Source organism: Phalacrocorax carbo, chromosome 23 (assembly GCF_963921805.1).
Source record: "Phalacrocorax carbo chromosome 23, bPhaCar2.1, whole genome shotgun sequence".
Lineage (NCBI taxonomy): Eukaryota > Metazoa > Chordata > Aves > Suliformes > Phalacrocoracidae > Phalacrocorax > Phalacrocorax carbo.
In genome coordinates, this window is record NC_087535.1 from 4652095 (window position 1) to 4673441 (window position 21347).

At 59.3% G+C, this 21347-nt stretch overlaps 1 protein-coding gene across 8 annotated transcripts in view; it reads left to right on the plus strand.

The window, feature by feature from the left end:
* SOX13 (SRY-box transcription factor 13) overlaps window positions 1-21347 on the plus strand; it is a 46590-nt gene that overhangs the window by 20125 nt on the left and 5118 nt on the right. Inside the window, exons 1-9 of one of the 8 annotated variants that reach the window (XM_064471897.1) lie at window positions 906-1075; window positions 10223-10329; window positions 13631-13708; window positions 18565-18766; window positions 19389-19494; window positions 19673-19759; window positions 20128-20300; window positions 20930-20998; window positions 21171-21285. In XM_064471897.1, the coding sequence (XP_064327967.1) occupies window positions 13671-13708; window positions 18565-18766; window positions 19389-19494; window positions 19673-19759; window positions 20128-20300; window positions 20930-20998; window positions 21171-21285 (790 nt within the window). In that variant the 5' untranslated portion in view covers window positions 906-1075; window positions 10223-10329; window positions 13631-13670. Of the gene's footprint in view, window positions 1-905; window positions 1076-10222; window positions 10330-10350; window positions 10509-13630; window positions 13709-18564; window positions 18767-19388; window positions 19495-19672; window positions 19760-20127; window positions 20301-20929; window positions 20999-21170; window positions 21286-21347 lie in introns of those variants that run through there. The other 7 variants (XM_064471900.1, XM_064471898.1, XM_064471896.1 and 4 more) reach the window with 7 other exon arrangements.

Genomic DNA, 21347 nt, shown 5'->3' on the forward strand with positions numbered 1-21347 from the left:
CATTTTAAAGATTTCATTATACAAAAAAGACTGTTTGTCAACATTTGTTTGTCCAAACCAACCCCCTCCCTCTCCAGCTGCAGCACTGTTTTCCTCCAAATTTCAGCATTCTTTTTCCCTTCGGGAAGGGGGGCGATGGCATTCCCGGCAGAGCCGTCGGTGGGATGCGGGGCATGGGGTGCTGGGTGCGGCGCACGGGGCGCCGAGGGCGCGGAAGGCCCTGCCAGGGCCCCTTTTCCCAGTTGGTACACCGGAGCTCCCAGCTGGGTTATCCGCTCCAGCAGCACAAGTGTGTGGTCCCCCCCAGCCATGTGCAGGAAAGCTGTCTGTCTGTCTGCCTGCCTGTCCGGCTGGAAGGCAGCTGGCTGCCCACTGCCCTCCCTACTCCGTCCCGGCATTGCCTCCCAGACCCATGGTGGTTTTGTGCCTCTGGGCTGGTTGTGGGGGTCTGGGCAAGGCAAAAATGGGGGGGTGATGTGGGGAGGAGAGTCTGGAAGCCGGGCTTTGGCGTCTGTCGCTTGGGGTGCCATGGTTTTGGGACCATCCCCCGCCCGGAGCTGCGGTCTGTGCTCTCTGCAAGCCAGGAATCGTTCCAGCCCCTCGCTGGGACCGGGCAGGAGCGGTCCCTGCACGGACCGGGGGGCCGGGGGGTCCCGGGGTGCTTCCCGAGGCTCCTCCGAGTCATGCCTTAGTCTTTGGGGGTGTCTCCACCCCGCCACAGGATTCCAGGGGAGAGGGTGGGAGCAGTGCGGGGGCTCCCGGCTGTGTCACGCGTGGGTCCCCCGGCGGGGCAGGGGGTCCCGAGGGGAGGGGACGGGGCAGAGGGGCCGCCCCGGAGCCGGCTGCTGGCTGGCTGGACCGGTGTCCCTCCTCCTCCTCCTCCTCCCCTCCTCCTCCTTCTCCTCCTCCTCCTCTTCGCTCCCTCTCTCCGCCCGGCGCCGGGGCAGCTCCCACCGGAGGCGCTGGGGACATGGAGCGGACCTGAGCCGGGCGCGGCGGAGCCCGCACCGGCACCGGCGGCAGCACCGGCAGCGGCGGCGGGGACCGGGGCGCAGCGCTGCAGCGCGGCGGAGCCGTGAGTGCGGCCAGGGGCACGGGGGGGGGAAGGGCGGGGGGGCACCGGCATTGCTCCGGGGCGGGGCGGGGAGGGGGCACCGACACGGCCCCGGGGCGCCGAGCGTCCTCCCGGGGCACCGAGCATCCTCCCGGGTCGCGGTCCCCGACTCCGGCTGGGCTGAGCGGGGTTGCGGGGGGGGCGTCCTGGCAGGACCCCCCCCCCAACTCCTTTTTCTTAAAAAAAAAAAAACAGGGAAAAAGGGGAAAGGGGGTGCAGGGCCCGTCCCCCGCACGGCTCCGTCCCCGCTGCAAAGTTCAGGGGCTGCAAACTCTCCTCCGCAGCCGGGGCGAGGGAGAGCCCGGCAAGCAAGGGGTTAAGCCACGGGCACCCACCCCCCACCCCCCCGGGGGTACAGGGCCGGCGGGCAAGGGCTTAATCCATGGACGACATCCTCCCCCTCCCCCGCCCGACTCTTGACCTGGCTCCCAAGGCTTGCCCCGCTGAAGCCCCCTCCCCGGGACCCCCGTCCCACCCAGCCGGGGCAGGTTCCTCGCCCCTTCCCGCAGGTCACCGCGGCTCCCGGAGGGTTCTGTCCCCTCGGCCGGGCCACACAGACCCGGCCCCCACTGGGTGCTCTGGGTCGGGGATACGGGGGGCAGCGGGGTCAAGGCTGGCAGCCCACCCTCCCCCCACCCCCAGACGCGGCACTGGGGGGGGGGGGGGGGGCCACAGCACAGACACTGTGCAGCGACAGACAGACACGCTGTACCGGCACGGACGGACACAGGGCCCGGCTGCTCTCTCCGGCTCACGCGTGGGTCCGCAGGACTTGGGGCTGTCTGTGGGTGTCGGTGACTCTGCGGCGCTCAGGGGTTGGGGTCCTCATCGCTTTTCCCCGACGGGTGGAACACTCCTGCCCCGTCGTGCATCTCCCACCACCCCTTCGAGGGGCGTTGGGCGAGGAGAGGCGATTTCACGGCTCCAGCCTGCCCCGGGGAGCCGTGGCCCCGCAGCACCGTCTCCGCTGGGAAGCAAGCAAGGGGTTTGGGCAGGAAAACTCACCGGCGGTGCCACGCACGGATGTTTGTCTGTCCAAGAGTGGCTGAGGTTGTTGTAACAAACCGCAGTGACAGCATCGCCAGAACGCACGGCCAGAGAGGGGTTCTGGGACCGGGGTCAGCACTAAACTCGTGTCGCTTGCTGGGACCTGAGAGCGGATGAACCTTGTCACTGAGATCACGTCTTTCCCGGTAGCCATGGCGGGTCCTGCCCGTACCTCTGAGCCGCGCGTCCGACCCGTCCTGGGGAGATTTGGGTCCCCGGGGGCTGAAGCCACTGCACGGCGGAGCCCTCCGGGCACCGGGGCTTGTGCCGTGGGGTCCCGAAGCGGTCTGGGAGCCCCACGGTGCTGCGCCGGGGTGGCTGGCGGGGCTGTGGGTGCAGCCGTGGGGGGTCTGGGGGATTTCGCCCCCCCGAGCGCTGGTAAACCTTGGCAAGGTGGGTGATGGAGCCCCTGCAGAGAGCTGGGCGCCCATCCCTGGTGCCCTCCACACTTAAACACTGACAAAGTTAGTGGCAGAAGTGAGAAACCGAGAGATGCATCACCCAGGGAGCTGTAAAGGAGAGGTTTTTGTGTGAAATGCACAAATAAATACAAAGCTTTGCTTCTTTCCACCTCCGCCTAACGATTTCCAGTGTTTTATGCAGGGGTTTTGGTGCCAGTGAGGGATGCTGCCCAGGAAAAATTACAGACCGTGGCCGCATATTGTTCGAGTCTCAGTTACATCTTGTGAGGTACCTTCAGCATGGAAAACACTTGACTTCCAAAGCAAATCTGGAGTAATAGATTTTAGGAGTGAAAAAGGACCATTAGCTCAGCTAATGTCATTTTCTGCATAGCACAGAGCAGATAATATCACTCAGTTACTCTCCTATTGAGCCAATAACTCGTGTTTGTAATTCATGCAATTTCCTTTTAGTTCAATTTAATTTTGTACAGAATCCTTTCTGTTGACACTGATACAGTACTTTTTTTTTTTTTTTTGAAAGCCTGCGATTTCAGAGGCTTTGTGTTAAAAATAGCTGCTGTCCTTTGACAAACGTGGGCAGGCTGAGGACAGTTTTCTAAATCATTTGCGAGTGACACATTTTTACCAGCATCTCCCTTCGTGTTGTTTATTTGTTTCGCTCACCGCTGGCAGAGCCACTGCCGGGGCTGCCCTCCCGGGGGGCTGGGGGCTCACTCTTGGCATCTGATCTGGCATCTCATGCAAGAGATGACATCCTTTTGGAGCAGAGTAATAAGCAGGAGCAGTGATCCCAAATTTTTAAAAATTCTTTTTCCTCTCCGATATGAAGCTCTTCATGCCGTCAGGCAGCTTACCTCCTCTGGCCAGTGCCCGTGTTGCTTTTTTTACCCCTGCCAAATCGGAGCACCCAAACTGCCCCCCGGGAAAGTCCTTCTGACGAGCAAAGTTTGTTCCAGCCAGGGTGCAAGATGTCCCGGGGGGGAATAGCTGGACTTTTTGTCTCCCTGCCGAAATGCCCATTTTCCGTGGGGGTGCTGGAGGAGCTGTGCCCTGGCACGTGGGGCCGTAGGGAAGACGAAGAACATCATAAACTTGTTATGTGCTACAGGGGTTTTGATTTCGTTCATGGGATGCAGGGGAAGGTTGGTGGTTTTTTTTCCTCTCTGTGCAGGGAGCACAGAAGCACAGTAAATCTTGTCTTTCAGTGGGTTTATTTTTACATCTGTTATTTGCTGGTGGGCTCCCCGGGGCACTTGCCCGAGCCTGCGGCTCTCGCTGCCTGTCGCCTTCCTGGAACCCAGACTCGCTGGGGCCGAGCAGCCATTACGCACCCTGCAAGCAGGTCAGGGGACAGGGGTGAAGGGTGGCTCCTGGACCTGGTAGCAGCGTGCTTTGCACTCCCCAGATGAGTGTTTAGGGCTGATTTGGGGGGGAGATGGCAGGGGGGCTGCATGCCTGCTGCTCCCGGGGTTGCAGAGTGCCTCAGGTCCCCTGGGCTGAGCATCCTCGGGGCCGCAGGGACGGGCGCTGCAGGGATTGGCAGTTTGCTGGCGAGCCAAACTTGGGGTGGCAGAGCAAATCCGTGTGGGATACGGTGGGCTGTGCAGTGAACAGTACAGGACACTTCGCTTGCTGCCGGGGGAGCCAGGTCACCTACGCTGTCCCCAGCCCTCCCGTGTGCTCGCCGCAGCCGTGGCTGCTCGGGGATCCCGCCTGTTCTCCAGTATTTGATGAAACCAAACAAACTTTGAAGGATTCTGGTGTGGTGCTGGCAGGCTGGCGTCGCAGCAGTGCCGGTGGCTCAGCTTTTGGGGGTCCCTCACTGCAGACCCAACGGATCGGGAAGGGTCGGGGACCCCCGGGGCTGGCAGAGGCAGCAGGACAGCCCGTGAGCCCACGGCCCGTGGCTGCTTGCTGTCCCGCACGAGCCGGCGCGGAGCGCGGTGAGCCCCGCTTTGTCTGCCCACCGTGAAGCCGCGTTCCTGCTTGCTCCAGCTTTATCCCATTGTAAACACTTACGGCGGTTTTGTGTCAGGCCGGCTTTGTGCGTGCACGTGTAATTGCAGAAATCAGAAAAGCTTTTATTACCAAAGCGTCAACCTTTAACAGACGGCTGCGACCGATTGTAGGGACGTGCTGTCAGTGCAGCTCTGCTCTGCTTTTACACCCCGGAAGTTCTCAGCCGTGCTAATAAAATGCGGACTATTTATTTTCCTTAAAAAAATGCATTTATTTTTAAAAAATAATCCACTCGTGGGCAGGGCAGTTGCTACCTACAGTCAGCGATGCTGTGGAGAAAGCCCGCTGGCCTCTTTTGTTCTCTCCCGCGGCCGCGCTGCTGAACATAGCATTGCTACAAACTGGGGACTAGTGATAAAATATTTTAATTTCATTTTCCCTCTGTTTGAAAATACTGATGGGTCAAAGCTGCCTGGTTTTGTGCATCTGACAGCAGCCTGCTCTGGCAGTGAGGCTGATGGAGGAGCTGTGCTTGGTAGGAGGGAAAGCCCAGAAAGCCAGGCAGCCCTGGGGTCGGGCGTTCCCCGGCTGGGGGTCCCTTGCCACCCCTGACCAGCTGGAGCTGGGCTGTCCTAGGCTCTGCTGCTATATTTTTCACAAACTTTGTGGATGTTTTAGTTTCATTGCACAGTGGGGAGGAAGATTTGAGCAGCTCAAAACTTTTGCACGATGCATCGCTAATTTCCACCCCATTTTAACCCGGTAAAGAACATGCAAAAGGGAAATAAATTAGTGCAGCTTATGACGGTTCTGCTGGAAAATATCTCAATGCCTTTACCCCATCCTGCATGTTTTGGGGAGTAACTTCAGAGGCCAAATCTGCTCCCTCGGGTAGAGCTGCCGCTGGCCCAGCCATGCCCTTGGGGAGCTCCCCAACCTGGGTGCCGCTTGGGCACGGCTGAGAAGTGCGTGGGCTCCTCCAGCGCAAGGAAAGTTGGCAGGGTCCAAGGCATCAACTTTTGGAAAATTTTCTGCTGCTTGGAAGCCCTCCCTCCCTCCCTCCCACTCCGTGTCCACCTGCTCCAGGACCACATGTCCCCGGCTGGAACCGCTCCAGCCCCGAACAAGGGCCCTTCGTCTGCCCAGTCCCACCAGCTCAGCACTGGCGAGGAGGGAGGCTGGGGAGGTGCGGGGGGCACGGCTGGCCGTGCGCGGCCCTGGCTTGCATCAGAAATGCCTCAGCCGCTCGGATGGGTCAGTAAAAAATATGAGTAGGGGATGGAGTGGCTGAATCTGCCTCAAGAAAGCATTTTTAGAAGAGCGCTGGGGTACGTGGTTGAAGTGGAGGATAGCATTCGGGGCTCTGCTGAAGCAGCCTCAACCCTTTCACCTCCAACCACCCGCCAGCACCTTGGACCCCGAATGGCTCTGCAGCTGCTTTTAGCTCAAAAGCCTTGTTTTTCAAGGGGAAAGCTACATCTGCAAACATTGTACTGGAGGGAAGCTCCCTTCCCTGCCTTCTTGTCCCGCTCCTGCTTGCAGCCCTTCAGCTGAAGAATGCAAATGGGGAGATGGATCTGAAATATTTGAAATTCTGCCTCTCCATAATTTAATGCTCCATTACCACCCAGGCCTGCTCGAGGCATGTGACCGTTATAAAAGATGCAGTCTGGTGGCTGCAGAGGCCGGGCAGCCTCCCCCCATGTACCCCCGGGTGCCTTATCAGAGAGGAACAAGATAAAGTGGCTCATCATTAAAGCCTTCTGGAAGACCCCTGCGAGCACCCACTAGCCCGGGCTAAAATCTGCTGGTCTGAGTTATTATTTTTTAATACTGCCTGGTGAAGGCAGCTTGTGGCAGTTCATTGTTGGGAGGAAAGGGGATAAGATTATAAATTAAATATTGCAAAGAGAATTAAAAGAACATGGGGCAGCAGCGAGGCCGGTGGGGGGATCTGATCCTCTTTGCCCATGTAAAATGGGGTTGTCGCAAGTTGGGCTGAGCCAGAACCTAACAGGAGAAGGAGGAGAAGATGTAGAAGCAGGTAGATAGAAATACCCGGTGGCATTGCCAGCACCATGCAGCAGCTTCTGCTGCCCTCTCGGTGTTGGGGCTGCTGCCTTCCCCTGCCGCCGGGGCCCATGCTGCTATCGGGTGAGAGCCAGAAATCAAAACTCTTCGGCCATCAAAGTCAACCTGAGTGCCTGGATGGGTGTGGGTTTGCAGCGAGCAGCCCTCATCCCCCGTAGTCTTCCTCCTTTGTTGTGGATGGGTGTTGATAGCACAGAGCAGCTCGGGTTTGCAGCCTTGTTCAGAGCCGGGGTAGCCACTTGTTTGAAAAAGCTGAGCTAGGTGATGGCGATGGGTTGGATTGCAGCGGTCGTGCCGGCGCGCGCAGAGTCGGCGGTCCTGGGCTTGCACGTCTGCTCTGCTCCCCACACCGGCTGCTGAGACCACAGGGGAACCAGTCCCCAGGGCTGTGCAACCCACATCCCTCCTGCCACCCGCCCCGTGGCTGGCAGGGTGCTTTGTCCCCACCGTATCCTTGCAGGATGCAGAGAGGAGAAGCGGCTCGGGGTGGGGAGAGGACAGGACTGAGGGCTGTAAAGAGCCTGGGCAGGCGCTGAGCACACAGCTCATCCCTGCAGTCCTGACACTGGGGACACGTGGGTGTCTGAAGCTGCTGCAACAGCAACTGGGGTCCCCGCAGAGCTGGGACAAAGCCTGCAGGGCAGGGCGAGCGTGGCTACAGGGGTGAGGGGTGTGTGCAGGGGTATGCAACCTCCGAGCTGGGCAGGAGGCTCACCCCCCGCTCTGGTTCAGCAGCTAAAAGTGAGCTGATGTAGGAAGGGTTTAGAAAACCCTCTGCTTAGGCCCAGGGTGGCGGCCCTGCCTGCTGCCTGCCTGCCTGCCTGCCTGCCTGCCTGCCCACGAGGGCGGAGGGGAATGCCAGAGCCCGGCTTATCTTTTGTCTGGAACAATAGAGGGCTTGGCCCTATTGTTCTACCTTGCACGCCCAGCCGGAAAGCGAGTCCCCTGGGGCAGGGGCTGCAGGAGGGGATTTATGGGCAGGGACGGGCAGGGCTGGCAGGGCTGATCTGGCTGCGGGGCTCCGTGTGGGTGCTGCTGCCCGTGGGCAGCTCTGCAGGTGAATTCCCGAGCGGGAGAGGCGGCTGCTTGGGACCTTTCCCCCTCGTTTTTCTTGCCGTGACACGGATTTCAGGAGCTGGAGGGTTAATTTGGGGGAGGTCTCCAGGGCACTGCTACCCCTGGGCTGGAGGACCCACCCGTACCCACACAGGCTGCTGCAGTATCTGCCTTTCTTGGAGTCTCTCAGGCTGTGATTTGGGTCTCCAGGTGCAAAACTGACCTTTGGGCTTCCCGTGCCCTGTCCTTCCTGCTGCATTGCCTCGCGTCTGTGGGTCCATCCTGGGAACCGGCTTGGGGACCGCACACTTTTGCAGGGCGGGGGGATTGTGCATGTGTGTGTTTTCAAGCAAGGCTGGGGGCTGGGTACTGGATGTGGCTCTTGGTGCAAGTGGCACAGCTCAGGGGCAACGCAGCAGGAGCCTTGCAAGTGCTTGCAGCCAACGCAGCCCGTGAGCACCTCGGGGCTGCAAAAGACATCCCCGGGGTCCCTTACAGTCCTTCTCCTTCCTTCATTTAGGGGAGTAACGCAAAGCTGACACATTCCCATAGGGCTCCCAGCGCCATCAGCCCAAGCAGCGGAGTGACTCCAGCAGCCACGTGTGACTTTGCCAGGGTGGCAGGAAACACCGCTGGTCCCTCTCGTCCTCCCTGTGCTGCCCGAGACGCGTGGTGCGTGGCATGGCGGGGTGCGTGTGCCTGCCCGCGTGTGCCCGCCTGAGCACGTGTGTCAGCAGAGCAACCGTGCCTGCCCCCAGCTCCGCTAAGCTGTGCAGGGAAGCACGCCGGGATGCCGCACGTGGAGGCAGGGACTGCCAAAGCCCCTCGCCGGAGGGAGCGGGCTCGGGGACCCCAGGGGAAATCAGGATATGGAGAGGGGGGGACAGGTGCCACTGGGCACAAAGAGCCCCTTGTGTGCTGGCATGTGTGGTGGGACGCAGGAAGACGCGGGCTGGCTGGGGGCAGTTGGACACCCCCTTGGAAATGGGGAGGGCTGACGGCTTCTTGCTGGAGTGCCTCAACCCTCCTCTGTGCTGTGTTTGTGTTGTGCAATGAAAACTATGCCGGCGGGCCAGTAAAAGCTTGTTCCCAAATTTCTCTGCTCCTCTGGAAGAGAGGAGCCTGGCTGGGAGCTGCTGCACGACCAGGATTTCATGGCCTTTAGTTCCTCTGAAGTGAGAGGGGAGAGGAGGGGTGAGGTGCAAACCCAGCCTTGCAGGATGGTCGTGGTTTGGAGGCTTGCTGCTCCCACCCCCCCGCGAGCCTGAGGTTTCTCCCTGAGCCAAAATAATGGTAGTGATAAAGAAAGGTATGAACCACACCCCCGCTCCCTCCTGTGATTTCTCTCTTGTGCATGCGAGACCTGCCCAGTTAACATGACCACCAGCCCTGGCAGGCGATGCCAGTTGTGAGCCCCGTTGGTGCTGGATGCTCTGGCTCGCCGGTGGGGCACAGAGCAACTGGCGGATGAGCTACCTCCTGAGCCGTGAACACAGGAGCCTGAATCCGCACCCTAAATCGGCATAACATCATCAAAGCGACCGCAGCTTACACTAATAAGGGGGGGAGAAGTCAAGCCAAAAGCATTTTCCTTCTGGGGTCTGCATCCAGACTCAGCCAGCCAGGACTTCCCTGAGCTGAAGTACGGCAGGAGCGGAGTCAGGGGTGCCATTTGTAAGGGTGTCATGATTTGGGGCAGGTGATGGGCAGCTACTGGCACCGAGCACCCATCCTTCAGGCTGCCTTTTTTTTTCAGAGGGAGGTTGACGATGGGCCCGGCGGCTCAAGGGGCAGCTCCTGTCACGCCAGCAAAAAAACCTGTTGCTGAAATGTCAAGCGGCCCCAGCAGCTGGAGCTCCCCCCTGCCCTGAGTTTGGGCAGCAGCTGGGGAGGGCGAAGTGGCTCCGCAGAGGCTTTGTACCTCTGTGTCCAAGCATGCGATGGCTTGGGCATAGGGACCTGTTTGCTGCAGCTCAGGTTTCCATGCAAACGGACCCCGAAGGTTTCCGGGGTGCTGCTGGCTGTGGGGCATGGGGCACTGCAGGCGGAAGCACAGCCCCATGATTTTCGCCTGCTACTGTGGGCTTGGGTGCCAGGAGAGGTGTCAGGGCTGGCTCCGAGCACCGTTTTGGTGCTCACATGTGTGCCTGGCTCACCCGGGGAGGCATGAGTGCAAAAAAGATGGGATGGTTCCCCTCAAAGAGGAGCCCCCCAAATTCTGGGAATATAACGACATTCTGGAAAAATAACGACATTAGTTGAAGGTGTAAAGTGTCACAAGAAGCTTACAAGGGTAGGGGGTGACGGACACCAGCCGATGCCATGGGATGCTGCTGGGATGGACCATGGGGCTGTGCCGAAATAGCGCCAGGGTCTTCCGTGCCACAAACCTCACCCGTGGGTCCCTCGTGGCGGGTGGAAAAAGGGTTCAGAAAGCCCTGCCCTCCCTGCAGCCCCAGCCCAGGAGGTGCAGGGCAGATCACTGTCGAGGCAAATGAGCCCCGTGTCTTTTTTTTTTTTCTCTAAGCAGGAGAGGAAAAGGGTCAGATGTCTTCGCCCCTCCGTCATGCGATAGGAAAGTATTGTTTACGAAGCAGCCGAGTCAAACGTGCCCTCTGCTCTGCCTGGAAACGCTGAGTGAGTGAAATTACACAAAAACGACACTGAGATCGGCCTCTCCGATAAGGCCGAGGGCCGCTTTTGGGTGAGGGGAGGACAGAAACTGTGAAGAAAAGGAGGGAGATGCGCTAACCGCACTCCCTCGCCACGCTGTGCCGTGCCATGCTGGCATCGCCGCGCCGTCCCGCCGGGGCTGGGTGAGTTGTCCCCGTCCTTCGCCTCCTGGCTCTGATGGCCTCTCGCTATGGGGGCGTGGGGGGGATTCTTTATTTGCTCTTGAGTTTGCGGTTGTTTTAAATTTCTTTCCCATAATTGATGGATTTATGCGAATGGGTTAAACTGGGGACCGGGGCGATGGAACAAGCCGATGGGTGTGCCGGAGTGGCGGGAGTGGGTTTGGGAGCAGCCCCAAGGACCCCTGCTGGGTCCCGGGGACCTGGGGACTGTCAGCTGCTGCTGGCACTGGTGGGACCGTGGGCCTGATCCACCCACCCCGGGTGTGGGGTGTAGAGGCTTGGCACCTGCGAGCCGGACGGGTTTCACTGCCGGTTGTTTTGTGTCCAGGCAAAGCCTTGCGCAAAGGAAGAAACTTGTTTTAAGAATTATTTGTGATGCAGAAAAAAAGAAAGAAAGAGTAAACACCCGTTCTTCAGAGTTCCGCCCTCCTCTTGCTTTCCCTGCGTTTTCCCTGGTGAACATGCTGTGATATTTCTGTTTCATTGGCTGGTAATGCCGGGGAAGAAAGGAAGGGCAGGGGAGAGGGATGCAATAAGAAGGGGGTCTTTGAAAAGAGTAAGACTTTGGGGGTTGCGCTTTTCCCTGGAGAGTTTAGACCCGCAGAGAAGGGACGTTTCCTCTTTCAGCACTTCTCCCTGGCTGTCCCTGCCCGCGCCACTGCTCGGGGCCGAGCAAAGCGCTCGCCTCTGCCGAGCACCCCCACCTCCCGCTGCGCACACCTGCACCCGCCGCGGCTGCCAGGCCTTTTCTTAAAGATGCTTTCAACCGCGTAACCCTCCCTGGACAAGAAACCCATCTGCCTGCAAAGCCAGAGACAGGACGAGGAGATTTTTTTCTTATTGATATGTCTTATTGAGTGGAAGAAAAAAAAAAACCTGTCCTGCAGACTGTCTAATCTTGAGACCAGGAAATGGGAATGACCAGTGCGGTCCCCGGCCATCACGTGGGCTGTCGCTGGGATTGTTCCCGCGCCTTCTTCCTCTAGGCTTTGCACGGTTTTAAATAATTCCAGCACGACGGAGTTTCCTCCTCTTCCCTGATGAGATCATTCCCCGTCTAATAAATCTTGCGGCCAGGAAGTTCCACCTGAGGTTCAGTTTAATTTTTCCTCTACTTAAAACCATCCTATCACTCATCCCAGTAAAGGAAAAATGTGTTTGGGTTGTGGCTGTGAAGGCGGTGGACCTGTGCCAGTTTACGCCCGGGGAAGGATCCACTCTTTGTATTTGATTTCATTATTTGGATAGTTATAAAACTACTGGCTGGTTTTTGGCTGCGCCCTCACGCAGCCGGGCTCACGAGAGGCGGCATCCCTGGATTTTGGGTTGCGGAGGCATGACCGGGCAGTGGAGGGGGGGTCCCAGCAAAGCCCTTGTGCTGAGGGGCAGCGTGGGCAGGGGGCAGCTGAGTAATCCTTTATGCCAAGAGAGGAAAGTGTTTTGCAGTGATGTGTCCCTCTGCCATCTCATAAGACACCAGAGCAAGGTGATAAAATCCCCCTCAGAAGCACTGTGAAACCAGAGTTACCAGTAAGCTGGAAACTGTTAGTAAGAGGAGGCTGGGACGTGGCCCAGTTAAAATGTGCGCTGGGCTGGACCAGATGGACCCGTATACCCACAGGGAATGTGTTGTGCATGTCTCATCGTTATCACAGGGGGCTTCATTTTCTCATTCCCACCCGGAGCATCCCGCGTGTCCCCGCTCCATCACCGCCTCCTCGGGTCCATCGGTCCCGAGGCAGGGGGCAGCCCTACGCTACAGGGACGGGGCAGGGGCAGGGCGCAAGCCCTGAGGGGGTGAGGTGGATTTCAGCAAATGGAATTATTCCACCAGACTTAGAAAAGCAGGAGCCGAGTCTCTGAGGACAGAGCTGCCCTCTGAGGACTCAACCTGCTGTAGCTCAGTGCTCCCAGGAGCCATCGGCTGGTGCCCTGAGGGAACCCACGCAGAGCTGGGATCTCCTGGTGTGCACAGGCGATGGAGCACACGCAGCCGTCCTGTTAAGCAGCCCAGCACCTCTTCTTCCCCCTGCCACAGCCTGAGAATTCATCCTTTTCTCCCTGTCTTGCAAGTGTTCACTTAAGTGAATTCAGTGATTAATATGGGTTATTTTTCTCTCTCTCCTCAAGTTTTGAATAGCAGGATTGATTAGATTTCCCCCTGAACTTCTGAAGGGCTTCTCTGCTGGCATGCATCAGGGAGATATGCATTTCATTAGCAGTCCTGGGTATGGCCTGGAGGCCTTTGAAGAAGGCAGGTTGGGTTTTTTTGGATAGAATTAGTAAATGCTATGCTAGCTGGTTGTAATTGCTTTAGGGTTAAATCTTCCAAGTGCCGTGCGGTAATAGGAGACCTGCGTTGCTGCTTTTCATCTTAGTAGATGGAGAATTGATGCTTCTCCCCCCACCAAAGAGCCATAATGTGGCAGTGCTGAGGCTGTGGCAATAGGAACTCTTCCAAGGGTGAAGGGGGAGATATCCCCCAGTGGGGACCGCCGGGACAGGGGTACCACGCCTGGTGGGAGAGGGGACCTGGGTGGAAAGTGGGGTGCTCAGGGTGGCACATGGAGAAGGGTGACCCCCTGCTCCTTCCTGTGCTGGCCGTTCCCAGGAGTTTTGATGATGGTGATGCTCTGTAGCATCACCACTTTGCTCTGACCCCATAGAGATGTTTCCAGAAGCCATTATCCTTTGGGGGGCGAGAAATTCCCTTCAGGCAACTGATGGTGGATGGAGGTTGGACAAAGACTGGTCTGTTTTGTGTGGACAGTGGGAAATCCTAGCTCCTGCTGACGCTGGAGCTTTTCCCATGGGACCCCATCCCTTGCCAGGATAGAGAGGGGCAGCTGGGGTCTGGGGCTCTCTCTGGGACGCTGAAGCTGCCATCACCTACCACTGGGCAGGACCTACCTGGCAGCTCCCATGGGCATCATCCTGCCCATGGCAGGGCTTAGCATGCAGGTGCCGGCTTGCTGCCCAGTTCTGCGCTTGCTGGGTGCTTACTGCTGCCCCTCTGGGGCATTACCCTCCCAAAATGCCCTCCTGCCCGCCAAAGATCTCCCTTCTCGGCATTGATTTTGCAGCTTTTCCGGCAACGTGAGCTCTCGGCAGCCTTCTGGGCAGATGGAGGTTGTGGCTTTCCGTGGGAGCGCCGCTGACAGGTAAGATGTTAAAAATGCGGCATTTGAGGATATGTAAAGCATTGGCTGGTGCTCCCCCAAATGCAGAGTGTTTCCGTTACTGCAGCACCCTGGTTTGTGGGGCAGCACGGGTGGGTGTACGCCTGTGACGCAGCCCCACGGGGCAACATGTGTCCTGCAAGTGCCACTGCTCCGAGCGGCTGCTGTCTGTCAGGGACACGCGGGGCCGTGACTCTCACGTGGTGACAGCGTTTCATTCAGCATCCAGTTGTCTTCTGCGTTTAAACCTGCTTTCTCAGAAGCAGTAAACGCTGAGGTCTTAAACCTTCTGCCCCGTTTCACCTGCAGCGTGTAGCCAATGAGCTGGCATCCCCCTCCATCTGTGGCTGGGGGTGGCAGAGCCCGCATCCTCCCTGCGGCTGCCTGCTTTTGCCTTCCCGGGGAATAACCTGCTGTCACGGGATGCTCTGCATCCCTGGGGGATGATGGCAGCCCCGTGAACTTTCCCCGGCTGGGGCCATTTGCCTTGGCTGTCCCTGGCCATCCCTGCCCGGGCACGGCGGAGGAAATCATCCATTCTTTTATGTGCGAAGGCACGCCGGGCGGAAACAGTTGGAAACGGCCCCGAAAGGACATTCCAAGTCTGGCAGGAAAGCGGCCTGCTCATCTGGCAGGAGACAGCCTATTGTCTGTCCCGGTGGCCGGCCGGGATTCCTCGGACCCTGCTTAAAAGAAGGACACGTCCATGTGTGTCTTATTTTTTCCTCTGCCCTCTCTTGAGGGGATGCCGAGGGCTGCGAATGCTGCACGTGGTGTGTGCACGGCGGTGGTGTTGTGCTGCTCCGGCTCTCATAGGCATTGCTGTGTTTGCTCGTACGGTGTTTTTTTTCCCCCTCAGAGTTTTGCCCTGTGTGTTTCTCCCCGGCTGTGTTGGTTACCTGGCCATGGAGGCAGGATACACCCGCGGGGCGAGTGGTTGCGTGCTGCTCAGGATGGGTGGATTCATTTTGGGGTATCTGGGTACCATGCTGCACTCCTGAAGGGAAGAGTCTGCCGTAACCCATGAACTGATAACTTTCTGCTGTATTTGGGGAGAGAGAGGAAAAAAAGCCTCAGGAGCCTCCCCTGCTGCCCTGGTCAACCTGATGGGCAGGCGAGGGGGCAAGGCCAGCCTGTAAATCTGAGCAGCCCAGCTCCTGCTGGACACTCTCCCCCATCCCCCTTCTGCGGGAGCCCTTTGCACCGCCATCCCCTGGGGTGGGATCAGCCCCGAGCCGAGGGGCAGGATCAGCCCCAGGGCAGGTGTGCTGCAGCACGGGGCGGGCGTGTGGGACCATCCCCGCACTCGCATCCTCTCTCCCAGGACCGGCGAAGGTGGCCGTGCCGCCGTGCCTGTGCCCAGAGCGGAGCAGCGCTGCGGCTCTTCCTCGAGCCCTGGCAGTGCGGGAGACTCTGTGTTTGTGGCTTTCTGTCCTCCTGCGCTCGCTGGTGTTTTTGCAAAGAGCTTGGGTTACATGGAGCCTCGGCGCCTGCTTCGGCCCTGCCCCAGCTGCGGGCAGACGTCCCCGCTGCCTCCGGGCAGTGCCGCCTGCCAGCCTCCCGCCGCAGCTGCCCTGTGAGCAGAAACCCTTTTCTTTTGACTACAGGCAGGACCTGCTGCGGGGAGAAAGCCTGGTCCAGCCAGCACCACACCTTTGCTGGGCAGCTTTTTGGCTTTGCTTCCCCTTGCTGCTCTGTGCCACAGGGGCAATGCCAGCAGCTCCCTTCTCCACAAAACCAGAGCCCCCACAAGCGACTGGGAAGATGCTCTGGGTGCTGGGGGGGGTCTCGGTATCTCCCCAGCGCTCCCTGAGCTGCTGCAGTGCCAGGCAGGGTGGGGGCTTGCTGGCGCCTCGGCCCCCCCCCCAGCCTTTCGAGCTGTTCTGCTGCAACACAAACGGGGCAGATAGGATCGGCTGGCAGGCAGGAAGGGTGGCACGGCCACGGGGAGAATTGCAGGACGTGCCGTTCGGGCGTACAGCTGGAGAAAGAAAAGCTGTCGCCATCCTGAAAATCTCAGCTCTAGTACTTACTGGGCTGGAGTTTGGAGGCCAGGTGAGCACATTGATGTCTGCACAGTGCAGCACTTCAGGGCTTCGGTGCTTGCGAGATGAGCCCCACCTTGTGCCCCCCCAAAACATCATGCCAGGAGGAAGCAGCCCCATGGGTCGCTGCTCCCTCACCAAGGACTCATGGCTCCCCTGTGGGTCCATTTTGGCCCTCCAGGCTGGCACTTTGCATCCCAACGCCATCCCCTCCCTTCCCCTCCACCCTGCATTAAATGGAAAACATTAAAGGCAAAGATCTGTTACACTCCCAGTGCCAAGGCAATTGTTCCCATCCCTATTGTCTGCCACAGGCAGCCCCGGAGCCCAGCACCTGAGCCCGTGGCACAGGGCTGCCGCTGGAACTAGCCCTGTAACAAGATAACGGCACCGTTTTCTCCTTTTTCTTCTCTTTTTTTCTTTTTGTTCAGCAAACCATATAATAAATCTACAATGAGGCCTCATTCAAACAGACCCCTATTAAAGTACCGGCCCCATTTTAAGAGTACCGGCACCGGGAGGTTAAGTATAATAGAAACGTGACATGCTCGAGGAGTGGGACGTTGCTTTTGTGCGTCCCAAACCGAAGGCATCGCTCTGTGCTGCAGCGTCGCTCCTGCTGCCCCATTTTCTGGGCATGCAGGCAGCCCAGGGCCGGGCGGCATCCCAGCCGCAGGGAGGGAGGGCACACCTGTGGCGGGGATGCACCGAGCAGGGGGTTTTGCCTTTAAAAAATGAAAAAGGCTGGAAGGAGGGAGCGGCTGTGGACTCACACCCGCAGGTCCTGAGTTAGGGAAGCGCCCAGGGCAAGGTGCTGCAGCCGCTGTGCATTCGTGCCTTAGTTTTCCCACCTGTAGCACATCGAGAGCACAAGCTCGGCGGCAGCCTCGCAGGGCAAACCCTGCCTCCGTGAGTTGTTGGAGCCATGGGCACGGCTCCCCGCTGGCTGCCTGCCACCGCCACGCCGCTGCCAAGCGTGTCCGGTGTCCGGTTCCTCCCCGGCTGAGGCGTGTCGAAGGCAGGCGATGGGTTTTCGGGTGGGCGCTGCCCGTGCCTGGGTCGCCCTCCCTGCCGCTGGGCTGGCCAAGGTGAGCCAGGGGCAGGAAGGGGAGACGCAGGCGGTGCCGCAGGATGCGGCAGATACCGGGCGATGCCGACACCGGGAGGAAGCCCGCTGGCCCGGCGAGTGCGATGGTTTGTTCAGCGGAGGGCAAGGGAACTGAGATTAAAAAAAGCCCCGCTAAGATCAGAAAGGCTGGCGCGCACAGTGCCCTATTGTGGAGCTGTCACACTTCCCTTTACTTTATTGCTTTTGTCCAACACCCTATTGTTCCACTTCCTTTTGTCCCCTATTCACAGCCCTGGCTTTTCATTACCCAGCCAGCCTTGTTGTTTTCATTTCTTTTGTTTGAAGTTCCTGAGAGGAAGGTTTTATTTTCAGTGGTTTGATTAATTCGCAGCTTGAGCTGGGCTTTGTTTGTTACGTAATTGCTGCCCCGAGCCTGGCTCAGCCGCCCCCACCCCAGCCGGCACCCCCAGCCCTGATTTTGGGGGGGGGTCCCAATGAGCCATTGGGGTGTGGGGAGGTGAGAGAGAGGAGCGTTCAGGGGGTCACAATTGTGGGGTGCCAGATCCTGGGCAGGATGCTTCCCGCATCCCACCATGACCTCTTCCCACCTTGGCAGCCCCTGTGGTCCCACAACCCGGATCCTGGCTCCTGGCAGTGGCCAGTGTAAATGCCTTCCTTAACAGCCTCCTTTTCCCATTATTCCTCCCTGAAAGGAGAGCTTTGGGAGGGTAATATTTGTTCCTGTTCCTGCTGCGTGGCGTGAGAGTTGGTGGCCCTGAGAAGGCAAATCCCTGCAAGCACGGCTGATCCCTCTTCGGCAGAGGCACGGCGAGCCCGGCACTCGCTCGGGATACAGCCCTTGTAGCCGTGGCACTGCTGGAGGCTGCAGTAGAGCAGGGGCTTTGCAAGGGACGTGGTTGTGACATGCTGTTTGGGGCAGATCCCATTGAAAATACCAGCTCTGGCCATGCTTGGCATCCCTTGGGTTTATGCAGCTCATCCCCCGTAACAGCTCGCGGTCAGTTCTGTGGTGCCCAGCTGAGCGGCTGGCAGCACCGGGGGTTGGACTGGCACCCACGGCCACGCTGCTGAAGCTGGGGAGAGCCGTTCCCCAGGGCTGGCCCCTTGCCCTGGCTGGGGCTCGGCCGGTCCCAGCTCCGCGCTGTGCCGGGGACTCCCGGCGGAGCGATTCTGGTGGCCGTCCCAGCCATTGTTCGGCAGGGCCAGGATTTCCATTTCCCGTCGGAGCGGGAAACCTGCCTGCCGCCCTGTCGGCTTTCTAGGCACGGCTCCTGGGGCCGTGCGGGGGGCAGCTTGAGAGCCAAGAGCCAGGGACCCCTGGGGTGCTGGCTCGGGTCTGGCATGGGTCTCTGCTGCGGGGACCCTTGGGTTGCTCTCTACCAGGCTGCTGGTAGGGTACGTGCTCATATTGGCCCTAAATCCCACACTTCTAGGTGGGCTTTCTTTGGGGCCAGGAGGAAAAAAAGGTGTGTTGGGCTTGTTTCCCTCGGAGCTTCTGGCCATTGAGCTCCAAATCTGCAAAAATCCAGTCTCAAGAAGCCAGGTACGAGGGCTCAGCTTCACCAAGCTATGGTGAAAGGCAAGACTATTGCCCCTGGAAAACCAGCAGCACGGGGCGCCCCAGTATGGGCAGGGCTGGGAAAAGGGGTGCCTGTGGCCAGGGGGTGCCCCATGGCTCTGCTGATGGTGCTCCCATCCCGTAGGATGTCCATGAGGAGCCCCGTTTCTCCCCACCTGGAGCTTGATGGAGCCGGCAGCATGGTGAACTGCACCATCAAGACGGAGGAGAAGAAGGAGGGTGGATGTGAGTCCCCGCCAGGGGCTGCCCCCAGCACCGAGCCCCGTCCCAATGACCCACCAGGGCCACCACCGAGGGAGGGCACCGACCCCCAGGCCCTGCCGCAGGTGGGTCCCACGGCTGTGACAAACACTGGTCCTGGCTGGGGTCTCGCTGGGCTGGCAGAGCTTTGTGGCCATCCCCACTCCATCCCCAGGCTCTGTCCCTCAGCAGAGTGGGGTCGTTGGTTTCCTGGGTGGTTATTCCTCATCCCGAGGAAACAAAGCTGAAACCTGAGGCTCCCCAAGGCTTTCTGGCCATTGTCAATGCTCTTGGGTCAGCCCTGGGATTTGAGTGCTTTGCCTTTGGCATGGAGACCTCCGCAGCCACCTCCAGCCATGCTCTGTCCGTTCAGCCTCCCTTTTTCATTGCTCTTGGGTTTTCTCTCCCCCTGACCAGCAGCCTCAGCCCTACCCCTGTGCTGACTCCCAGTGGGGTTGGGGCTCAGAGGAGCTGGGCAGCCTAAATAAATAGTAGAAACCTCCAGCAAACAAGTCTTAACAGCATGAATAGAAGAGATGCTCTCAAGCTGGGCTGGGGGGAATGTGCCTTGCAGAGTGTGGTCCAGAAGTCAGCTGGGCAGGGCTGGCTCTGAGCATCCCACCAGCCCAGCGTCCACTGCCCAGAGACCTGGGGACATCCCCATCGTCCCCATCAAGCGGGTGCCGAGTAATGCTGTCTGTGTCGCAGGAGTCCCGCTCGCCTGTCGGCGATGCGCTGGAGCCCAGGCGCTCTGCCTTCGAGCCGGCTGTCGGTGGCCAGGAGAAGCTGGACTTCAACAGGAACTTGAAGGAGGGTAAGGAAGGTTTCTGAGTAACCTGTGGGACCCCCGTGCTCCCTTTGGGCCCCTCATTTTTGCAAAGCTGTGGGGTAGGAAGAGCCACCCCACACCGTGACACACAGCCTAGGGCTGTGCTCACCTGCTTGTCCTCTCCCATTGCTCTGCTGACCTCGGTGCCTGCCGGCATGGGCAGTGATGCCAACCATTGAGAAGCTACTGTCCAGCGACTGGAAGGAGCGGCTGCTGGGCCGAAACACTGCCGAGTCCAAGGAAGTGAAAGGTGAGGTCTCCCCCCCAGCCACCCACCTCCGCTGTCCTCCCTCCTGCGCCCTGTGCCCAGGCAGCCTGGGCTGGAAACATGGCATTTCCCGCCTTAGCAGGAAGGGAGATGCGCCTGCAAGTGTGTATTTAATAGGGATTTGTACTATTTTAGCCAAAACGTTATTTATTTTTTTTTGGGGGGGGGTGAGCATCCCTGATGAAAGCTTGCCTGTGGCTGCACAGAGGGGATGGTTCAGCACATGGGGGTCTTTATGCCCCCCACGCATTAGCCATCCCCTAGCCACCCATCACCCACGACCACCCAACGGTGGGGATGCTGTTCATCCTCCCAAAGCTCCTGACCCACAGCTGCTTGGTTTCTTCCAGGAACCCAGGAAAGCCTGGCAGAGAAGGAGCTCCAGTTACTCGTCATGATCAACCAGCTGTCCACGCTGCGGGACCAGCTCCTGACGGCCCACTCGGAGCAGAAGAACATGGCCGCGATGCTCTTCGAGAAGCAGCAGCAGCAGATGGAACTGGCGCGGCAGCAGCAAGAGCAGGTGGGCTCGGGTCCCCGTGGGCAGCCTGCTTGGGGGGAAGCGTTTGCCAGGGACATTCCACCCCTTCAGGGATCCTTTTGGCCAGCCATGGGTGCAGGACCAGGACAGGGTCCCCTGGGAGTGGTGAGGAGGTGGCTTTGGTGCTGGGAGCAGCGGGACTTAATTGTCTGTCCAGAAACCCTCCCGTTTTCTGTACCCATCCCAAAGACTCCCCATCTTGCTCCCTGGTGCCGGGAGGATAATGGTCAAAGGAGATGGGAATTGTACTCCTTAAAATAATTAAACCACACTGGGTCCTTCCTGACTGTGCTCTCTTTGCTCTTTGAACACCTACTTTTCCTCTCTGGTGGCCCATGGGGTGCTAAGGGCAGGGGTGACACCCGCTGGCATACCCCGGGGCGGGGGTGACACCATACCTGCCAGCCCATTTCTCTCCCTGTGTCCCGTGAGGTGGCTCAGGAGTAGCTCGGCCACCCCCTGCCTGCCCTCCCCACAGCCCTTGGGACCCCCCCACATCCCTTGTCCGCGTTTTGCTGGTGTTGGGCAGCTCGTGCCGGGCCATAGCCCTGCCGGCGCCAGCTCGGCGCTGCCGTTGATGCCACTGAGCCCCACTGTCTCCCCTCTGCCAGATCGCCAAGCAGCAGCAGCAGCTCATCCAGCAGCAGCACAAAATCAACCTGCTGCAGCAACAGATCCAGGTAAAGGTCGGGGACACCTCCCTGTGTCCCCCTTCCCGTGCTGGGTGACTCCAGCCTCCCCGTGTGCTGGGCTTGTGTCCCCTCCCGGGACCAGGCAAGGGGATGGCACCTGCCTGCAGCATCCCGCAGCAATTATCTGGTCTCTTTGCTTCTCTCCCCTTCTTCCCTCCAGCAGGTCAACATGCCCTACGTCATGATTCCCGCCTTCACCCCCAGCCACCAGCCTCTCCCCGTCACTCCCGACTCCCAGTTAGCCCTGCCCATCCAGCCCATCCCCTGCAAACCAGGTGAGCGGGGCCCCCTGGGACTGCCCCAGCCCTGTGGGGTGGCCTTGTCCCCCAACCCCTCT